We start from the raw sequence: 10,550 nt of genomic DNA, 5'->3' as shown, positions 1-10,550 counted from the left end.
GAAAGGCATTCCCCTTGTGAACAGGGACCAGACAAGGATGCTCACTATCACCACTCCTCTTCAATAATGTATTGGAAGAACTTTCCAGAGCAATACAAAAAAGAAGGAAATAAGAGGCATCCAAATTGGCAAAGAGGTGGTAAAACTATCACTATATGCAGACAATATGATAGTGAAAATAGAAAATCCCAAGATTCAACAATAAAACTCTTAGACGTAGTAGAATAAATGAATAGAGAGGCAGATACAAGATCAATATACAAAAGTAAGTAGTGATAAAGGAGACACAGAAAAAGAAACTAAGAAAGCAATATCATTTATCAACCACAAATTGAGATAATTGGGAATAGTCTTAACTAGAGACACAAAGGATCTTTAAACTACAAAACACTAATGCAAGACACAATAAAAGACTAAGTAAATCGGGAAATGATCCTCTTTCATTGATAGGAAGACTCAATATTGTGAAAAATGACAATCTTAACAAAAGCTATCTACCTGTTCAGCACAATCCCAACACAGATACCAAATACACTTTCCAAAGACACTGAAAGACAATTGTTAAGTTTATTTTGAAAGGAAAGAGACCTCAAATAAGTGAAGAACTTCTGAAAAATAAGAATGTGTGTGAGGCATAGGGTTACCTGATCTTAAAACCTACTACAGAGCTGTAATAACAAAAACAGCATGGCACTGGTACAATGACAGACACACAGGCCAATACAATAGAACAGAACTGAGAATTCAGAAATAACCCCTCTGGGATGTTCAACAAAGAAACAAAGTGTATCAAATGGGGAAGTGACACCCTTTTCAACAACTGGCTCTGGTAGAATTGCTCTTGAACTTGCAGAACGCTAAAGCAGGATCCACATTCCTCACGAGAAAAATCAACTCAAGGTGGATCAGAGATCCAGGGATAAAGCCTCAAATCATAAAGATCATAAGAGACAAAATGGGGCCAAATTAAGAAGACCTCACCTATCATACAAAGAGACTGGAAAATATAGCCAGAAATATACAGCCAGAAATGTACAACCAGGAGAGAATAACATTGATGAATCCTAAAGATTACATCCCTATGTACACCAAAAAAACTGGGGGGGGGGAAAAATTGGCAATGTCATCTCTGACAAAGTCCTCATAACAAAAGTTTCTAGAATCCTACAGGGCCTCCATAAGAAAAAGAATGGTAACACAATTACAAAATGGGCAAAAGACGTGGAAAGGCTTTTCATAGAGGAAGACATTCAGATAGTCACAGACACATGAAGAAATGTTCAAAATAACTGGCAATAAGAGAGATGCAAATCAAAATCATAACGAGATATCATCTCACCCCAATAGCTGTGACAAAGTTTAATAGGATACAAGTGATAAATGTTGGAGAGCTTATGGAGAGATAAGAACTCTTACATACTGTGGGCAGGATTGTAAAATGTTACAATCTCTCTGGAAGGCAGTTTGACATTTCCTAAAAAGACCCCTGAACACAGAAATTCCATAAGACCTAGCTATTCCACTGCTAGAAATATACTCTGAGGAAAATAGAAGCAAGACAAATGTAGATTTGCATTCCAATATTCTTAAGAGTGTTATTCACAATAGCAAGAAAATGGAAACAGCCATAATGTCCATCAACAAACAAATGGATTGAGAAATTGTGGTGCAGGCACACAATGGAGTACTATGCAGCACTCAGGAGCAATGATTTTGAAAAATACTATATAACCTTGGAGGGGTTAGAGAGAATTATGCTGAGTGAACTAAGTCTCATATGGACAAACACTGCACTGAACCATTATTGTAAAAATAGAAGGATTACTAGTAAGATGTATAGAAAAGCTCAGAGAGGAAAGTGGGGGGAGTAATGGGTCTGAAGTTGTGCAGGGGCCACGGAGTCTTCAGGCCACAAAATTATGTGAGCAGAGTCAGGGGTCAAAAAAATTAGGAAGGATCTAGTGGGGACCTGAAAAGGTGGGATAATGGTAAGCACGGATCAATGGTGATTAATTTTATAAAACACAATGTATGAGAATGATACTATGAAACAATGTGACTAGAGGAATGGTGAAACACAATATGTATAAAAACAACAAAATATATAGAAATTTCAAATGCAAACCAATATAAAATTAAAATAATTTTTTAAAAATAGGCTTAAGTATATAAGAGACTGTAAGAATAACATAGGATACTGCAGGGTCCATTGTCCATAAGGTCACTATGAGTTGTGGTCCACTCATAGTGGTCAATGGCACCTAACAAAAACAACTACAATTTTATAGTAAGTCTGGAAACCAGATAGAATGAATACTCTAACTTTATTCTTTTTTTTGAAAATGTTTTAGCTATTCTAATTCTTCTGCATTTCCATATAAATTTCAAGTTTAGCCTGTCGAGCTAGGAAAAAAAAAATCACTTGACAATGACATATCTAAGAAGGGACTCATATTTAAAGTTTGTAGTCTACTCCAGAATCTCAACAAGAAAACACTGAGTAACCCAATCACAAGATAGGGAAAAGAAACACTTCACCAAAGAAGAAAGTAAAATGGATGATAAACACATGAAAGTGTCAAGATCTCTAGCTATGAGAAAGCTGCAAGTCAAAACAACAATGCAATATTATCTCATCCTAGGAACAATAATAAAGTTCAATAGGATAACAAACAACAAATGCTGGTAAGGATGTAGAGATTCTGGAATTCTCACACACTGTTGGTGGGAATTTAAAATGGTTATATCACTATGGAACATAGTCTGAAAGTTCCTAAAAAATTGCAAATAGAAATACCATTTGACACAGCTATCACACTACTTAGGGATTTCTGGTGGCTTAGTAGTATGAAGCTGTGCTGTAATCCTGAAGGCATGCTGTTCAAATCTACCTGTTGCTCTGCAGGAGAAGGATGGGCAATCTTTTTCCATGTTATATACTCCACGTGAAAACCCCACTGAAGGGCCTGCTATAGGTCAATTCTGATTTGACAACAAAGAACAACATCTTACTACTGGGAACAGACCCTAAAGAAATTTGAGTTGTGACACAGATATATGCACATTCTTGCTTATTGCAGCATAATTCACAATAGTGAGGAGATGGAAGTAGCTGAAGTGTCCATCAATAAAAGAATGAATTTAAAAACTGTGGTACATTAATAAACGGAATATTATGTAGCACTGAAAAAAACAATGAACTTGTAAAACACTCCACAATATCGATACATCTGGAAGACATTACGCTAAGTCACAAAAGGACAAACACTGCATAAGACAACTATTACAAAACAAGATGGAGATGAGGATGGGGGAAAGCAGGAAAATAAAAGGTATATAATACACACTGCACTAGAATGAATGAAGAGAAGAATAATCTAAAATGAATAGATGATTAAACATGATATATATCATGGCTATCTAGAACAATACATGCATTAAAATATGACTTGAGAGAAGCAAATATGTATCAATGAATGAATGAAAACTTGTCTTTTTGTAAGCTTGCAGTAAATTCACAATTTAAAAAGTGCTCAGATTTTAACAAAATTGACATCTTAAATAATATTGAACCTTCTAATAACAGAACATGGTTTATTTAGGTCTTCCATTTATCCTATTAAATACAGTAGTTATCAATATATAAATGTTGTATATAGTTTGTGAAGGAAATCTGGTGGCCTAGTTGTGCTGCTAACCCAAAGATAAGCAGTTCAAATCCACCAGCTGCTCATGGAAGAAAGATAGGCAGTCCTCTCCTGTGTGATTTAAAGCCTCTGAAAACTCACTGGAGGCTCAGTTATGACTCAGTTCTGACTCAATGGCAACTGACTTGTTGTGTGACATACTTTGTGAAATTTAGGGGTGCTTTTCTGGAAGACATTTGAAATGCTACCTTTACACTTAAATTTCCAACTTATCAATGCTAATACATACAGAAATAAGATTAGTTTGTAAATTTACTCTTTTGCAACCTGCTATGAACAAAAGTAGAAAAAAAATTTTTCAGCAAACGCCTTGGGCCTCAAAACAGAGAAAAATTAACCTTTTGATAATAAGACTGAGGAAAGTGAGAATATTTTCAAACAGAGCATTATTTTTCAGACGGTTTTCTAAATTTTAAATTCTCCAATGAGAAGTGTACTTCATATGATTTCTTTATATTACAAAATGTGAGGACTTAATAAGAACTAAGCAGTTATATTAAGTTCTAAGATACAGGAGAAAAATCCCAAATTTTACCTTTCCAAGTACTGTCAACTGCTCAACTAAAAGATGTGCACTTTCAGTTTTTCCAGCTCCACTTTCTCCAGAAATGACGATGCACTGCACAGCAAGAAAACGGAGCTGTGAGAGGACTTTATGTGCATAAGATTCAGCTGATAAACAAAAAATAACCATGAAGAAGATTTCTGAGAATCTGAGACTCTCCTTACCTGATCGGAATTATACGTAATCATAGACTGGTATGCTAAGTCAGCGACTGCAAAAATATGAGGCGGGTTGGCAGTTCTCTTTGCTCCACTGTATATTTTGGAATGCTAGACATTAAAAAATTTAAAGAAAAGAAAAAGAAAAAAAATTATTTCCTCTTCTTTCTTTCTTTGTGTATTTACAATTGGAAACCTGGGTTATTCATACATATAAGCCTAATTTCTCTAACTTTTAAAGTAACAAATACATAAAAATAGAGTTTCAAGCCACCAAAACATTACTTCAAATGCCTTATATAAAACACTAAAAGCATCCAGAAAGCATGCCAAATTGGGTAAACTAGAAGCCCAAGTTAGTCCTATTAAAAGCTACCATTTCTAGTACAAGACATAAATTGGAAAATGCCACTATTTCTTTAAATAAAAAGAAATGCATAAATAAGAGATATAGTTTGTAGATATGATTCCAACCTCTGAAACAGGAATAAAATAAAAAGTAAGTATGATTTCTATAAGTTTTAATGTCACAACAGACAACAGAATTATATCATTTAACATGCAATAATAGCCATTAGGCACAATAAATTATATGAGGCTGCTTTTCTTGTCAATTGAACCCAATCTCTTCTAGTAATTTGTGCCTAATCTATGATGTTTTTAATTTCCCCAAATGCATGTGAATGCAGCACAATGGAAAAGGGGTGATTAAAGAATAATTAATACATTCTAATTATGGTGAACACCACCCCTTGCTTGCTGGGTCTCTTTTTAGAACATCATTGACACTCACATGGAACACCTGCATCGAATATCCAGGAGAGATATCTCTATGGCCTTTATAGCCACAGCTGAGATGTTATCCGATTGTGCCAGCCACATATCTTAGTGAGAACACTTCAACACTCACCTGGGGTTCCAAGCCTGCCACCACAGGCTTCAACTGAATCTGGAAACATGGTATGACTGATTTGCTATTAAATGTACAACATTTACTTGTCAGTTTGCTATACTCTAGGAATTATCTGCACACTTCTAATTACTTCCTAGATTAAGTATCTATATTCTTGGTTGGTTGTCATTGTTCTTATTAGTACAGCACCTGTCTATCAGTTTGCTGTACTGGTGTAACTTGTGGATTGCTATGATGCTGAAAGCTATGCCATCAATGTGTAGTGCTCCCAGGTCAAGGCAGGTAAAGGTGCAGGATTGGCTAGTCACTTCTGAAATAATGTGCCTCTGAAAACCCTATGAACAATAGAGGAACACCAAAGATATAATATTATGGTATTAGAGGTAGAGTCCAGACTGGAAGTCAATAAAAATGAGAGGAAACACTTGTAAACATCCTTTACAACTTGGAACATCTAATGTATGAACATTGACAATTAGGAATTAGGGAGATATGGTAGACTATTTTGGCCATTTTGAATCAGACAATCACATGGTATACTATTCTAGGAATGAAAAACAGAAGAATGGTGTTGCATCCATACTTAAAAAGACAATTTCAAGCCATATCCTGAAGTACAATATTCTGAGTGATAGGATATTATCCATAATCATATAAGGAAAACCTGTTAACACAATTTTTATTCAAATATAAGCATTTATAGTTGAATCCAAAGAGGAGTAAATTAAAGATTTTTGCCAAATCTTGCAATCTGAAATTGACCAAACAGGGAATCAAGATGCATTAATCATAACTAGTGACTGAAAAGCAAAAGTTGGAAAAAATGAAGAAGGAACAAATGGTAATCAAAAAGAATGGACTTCAGACAGAAATGCAGTCGTAACAGAATGATCACATTTTCTATGTTCAATGATTTATCATAACAAATACCTTTTTTTTTTAAAAAAAAGCACAAATGGTGACGCTACACATTGACCTCACCTAGTACTCTGCATAGGAATCAGACTGACTACATCTGTGGAAAAAAATCATAAGAGAAGCTCAGTATCAGCAGACAAAACCAGCCCAGCTGCTGACTATGGAACAGAACATCATGTGCAAGTTCAAATTGAGAGTGAAAAAAATGAAAACAAACCCACGAGAACCAAAACTTGAACTTTAGTCTATCTCCCTTGAATTTAAAAATAATCTTAAGAATAGGCTTGAAGCATTGAACACCAATGATCGAAGACTAGAGAAGCTGTGGGATGATAATAAGGATATTATTCACAAAGAGTGCAAAAGGTCCTAACAAACACAGAGGCAAAACAAAAAACCAAAACATATGTCAGAAGAAACTATGAAAATTGTACCTGAGCATCAAGAAACCTAATTAAAGGAGAGAGATAATGAAGTAAAAGAGCTTAATAGAAGATTTCACAGGACTGTTCAAAAGACAAAGTATTATAATGGAATGGCTAAAGCTAGAGAATAGAAAGGGAAGAACTTGCTTGATACTTGTCAAGCTGAAACAACTGAAAAGCAAATTCAAGTCCTGAGTTGCAATACTGAATAATACTATGAGTAAAATCTTGAATGATCCAGGAAGCATCAAAAGAAGATGGAGAGGACACATCAAATCACTTTACCAAAAATAATTTGCTTACATTGAAAAATTTCAGGAAGTGTTATATGATCAAGAGTCAGTGGCAAGGAAGGAAGAAGAACAAGCTGCACTGAAGACACTGGGATGGGGGGAAAATCCATAGGATATCAAGTGACATGTTTCAAATAACAGATGTATCCCTGAATGAGCTCATCAGTCCATGCCAGGAAATTTGGAGGACAACTTCCAGGGAAACTGGCTGGAAGAAATCCATACTTGTTCCCATTCCCAAGAAATGTGATCCAACAGAATGTGGAAATTATCAAATGATATCACATGCAAGCAAAATACTGCTGAAAATTATTGGAAAATGGCTAGAATAGTATATAGAGACCTGCCAGATGCTCAAATTAGATTTAGAAGAGTCCATGGCACTAGCAACATCATTGCTTATGTCAGATGGATCGCGGCTGAAAGCAAAGACAAAAATTAAGTATATTTGTGTTTTATTGACTATACAAAGTAAATTGAATGTGTGGATTATAACAAACTATGGCTAACATTGAGAAGAATGGGAATCCTAGAACACATAATTGTGCTCATGTAAAACTTTTACCTAGACCAAGAGGCTATTGTGTAAACAGAGCAAAGGGAACACTGCATGGCTCAAAATCAAGAAAGGTGTGCATCAGTGCTGTATCCTCTCTCTATACCTATTCAGAAGAAAGTGAAATCATACCTATTCAGAAGAAGGTGAAATCAGGATTGGAGGAAGACTCGACAACTTTCTTTATGCAGATGACACAACCATGCTTGCTCAAAGTGAGGAGGACTTGAAGCACTTGCAGTCTCAAAGAAGACAGCCTTCAATATGGACTGCATCTCACAGCAAGAAAACAAAAATTCTCACCAATGGACTGAGATGTAACATAATACATGGAAAAAAGACCGAAACTGTCACTGACTTCACCTTACTTGGATCCACAATCAACACCCTTGTTTACCAGCAGTCAGGAGACAGGAGATGTACTGGGAAATTCTGTAATGAGGGACCTCTCCAAATAATTGAGGAACAATGATATTGGTTTGAGGACTCAGGTGTGCCTGATTTGGACCATGTTCTTTTCAGTCACTTGCTATTCATCTGAGAGCTGGGCAATGACTAAGGATGACAGTATAAGAATTGATACCTTTGAACTGCTGGAGAAGAGTACTGAATATTCCATGGACTGTCAAGAGACCAAACAGATCTGTCTTGGAGATGGTGTAGCCAGAGTGCTCTTTGGAGGCAAAGAGGATAAAACTTTGTCTCACATATTTTGTGCATGCTGCTAAGAGGGGTTATTCCTTGAAGAGGGACATCAAACTAGGAAAGGTGGAGGTTTTGTGAAAGGGAGGAGACCCTCAAGCAAATGGGTTGACACAGAGACTGCAGCAATGGCTCAAGTATGTCACAGATTATGAGAATGCACAGGATATGGCAGGGCTTAGATCTGTTTTTTGTAACAACTGTGATGATGGCAAAGAATATTAAGTGGACAGCCAGACGAACAAACACCTATTTTGAAAGAAGTACAACCAGAAAAGGAGCACCCTTAGATGTAAGAGTGCTAAGACTTAATTTTATATACTTTGGACATGTTATCAGGTTCTGTGAAAAAAGTTCTATGAAAAAAACACAGGTTCTGTAAAAAGAAAGAGGAAGACCTTCAGTGAGGCTGACTGATACAGTGACTGCAACAATCAGCTGAAATATGACAATAACTGTGAGGACAGTACAGGACCTGTGTTTCTATATTTGGTTATATATATAGTCACTGTGAGAAAGAACCAATCTACACAATCATAAGCACACATTTTAATAATATGCAATCTATTACAGTTAATAAAAATCATTAAGAATCGAAGTCCATTTGTGCCTGGTATAAACTACTGCTGAACAAAAGGAATTTTCAAATTTTCTTATCACTGTGATTTCCTCAGGAAGGCAGTATGACATTGAAAGATGTCGCTAATTTGCCATTTCAGATATAACCAATTTCTATAAGGCAATTAAAACTTTGGGGCCAATAACCAGTAAAATCTCCTATGCTTGGCTGAGAGGTAGGCCGTGAAAATATGTGTATTTTAGGCAACAGTTTAGTAATATGTAGTATAAAATAATTGGCAGTAATTGAAGGTAAGTTGACATTTTGCCTAACATATATTCTTGGAAAAATAAAAGACTACAAAACATATCCAGATTGACATATCTTTTATTTTCCTGTTTCTATTTATTGAATAAATAATAATTTATAAAAATATAATGATAATATGCAAAATTTTTACAATCAGTATGTCAATTTTCATCCTAATACTGGATAAAATTTTCAACGAAATCACTGAAGTATATTTAGATATCAAAGTAATATAACTGTTTTTCACAAAATAAGAACATGTAAATCATGCCACATACCTTTGTGGAATAAAGATCTAGTTTCTGAAAAGGGTTGAGGGCGATCAGAATATCTCCCACATAGATATAAATCTGGTCTCTGGAATAACACTTTTCAAGTTGGTCTGAGACTGTATTCTGTCATAAAAGAAAAAGAATTTCTCTTTTAAAAATTTTTCATGATTGTGCGCATTATGTTTTGAGCTGCTAGTCAAAGGTTATCAGTTCAAATCCATCAGCATCTCCACAGGAGAAAGATAGGTTGTCTCTGCCTGGAAAGATTTACAGGAACAAGCTGGAATTGATTCAGTGGCTGTGGGTCTGGTTTTTGGCTTGAAAATTTTAAAACTAAGTAATAATTACACACACACACACACACACACACATCCCCCAAACAATGAAACATAGAAAGTCTGGGCCAAAGAATAGAAAAAGAAAAAAAAAGAATTTTTCTAGAAATAAGCATTAACATTGGATCTGGAATATCTGTTATTTAGCATGAGTTTGTTTTGATTTTAAGAGCCAAGATGAATTCCATTGTGACCTGTATTTTCTAAAGAAGATGCTATTCATGATGAGAACTCTGCTGGCTTAGTGATAAGAAGCTGTGCTGAAATCCCAAAGGCAAGTGACTAGAATCCACCAGCTGCTCCAAAAGAGAAGGATGGGCAACCTCCTCCGCGTGGTTTACTGTCTGTAAAATCCACTCGAGAGTCAACTACTAGCTCCAACTTGACAGCACACAACAACAACAGCAATATACATGACAAGACTTATACAAATTCATATTTTTTCAGAGAATTAAGGCTACAGATAAAGAAGTAAAGAGAGAAAACGCTAGAAATAAGAAGATATCATAAATTTTATTGCAAAGCAAGGTTATATATAACAATACTGAGAAGCATCCTAGCTCATAGCATGGATTTTTGTCTTGATAAAGCAGAGTGAGAAGCAGAAAAATAATTTTTAGAGTTGACAGATCATATGAGTACATGGAATCAATTTAAATAGTGTCAGAGATCATAAATGATGGGTGGGGGAGGGGAGGATTGTATACCAATGAAGGGATTTTTCTTTTACTTTTCAAAGAGAGGAGAAAACTGGGGGGGGAGAGGTGGGCAGGAAGAAAAAGTGCAACAATGAATGAATGGAAATCCAAAATTTCTGTAAATGTTCATTAAAATTAAT

The 10,550-nt window shown here is 35.4% G+C and overlaps 1 protein-coding gene across 1 annotated transcript in view; it reads right to left on the bottom strand.

The window, feature by feature from the left end:
* Nucleotides 1-10,550, bottom strand: part of MYO3A (myosin IIIA) — a 318,705-nt gene that overhangs the window by 168,472 nt on the left and 139,683 nt on the right. The window contains exons 10-12 of the mRNA XM_006887107.1: nucleotides 9,384-9,500; nucleotides 4,437-4,541; nucleotides 4,243-4,326 (exon numbers count right to left, since the gene is read on the bottom strand). Coding sequence (XP_006887169.1) covers nucleotides 4,243-4,326; nucleotides 4,437-4,541; nucleotides 9,384-9,500 — 306 coding nt within the window. The remainder of the gene's footprint in view (nucleotides 1-4,242; nucleotides 4,327-4,436; nucleotides 4,542-9,383; nucleotides 9,501-10,550) is intronic.

The sequence above is a fragment of the Elephantulus edwardii genome, unplaced genomic scaffold (assembly GCF_000299155.1).
Source record: "Elephantulus edwardii isolate Elephantulus edwardi_28Jun2011 unplaced genomic scaffold, EleEdw1.0 scaffold00054, whole genome shotgun sequence".
In the NCBI taxonomy this organism is placed as follows: Eukaryota; Metazoa; Chordata; class Mammalia; order Macroscelidea; family Macroscelididae; genus Elephantulus; species Elephantulus edwardii.
This window is presented reverse-complemented; position numbering and strand designations above follow the sequence as displayed.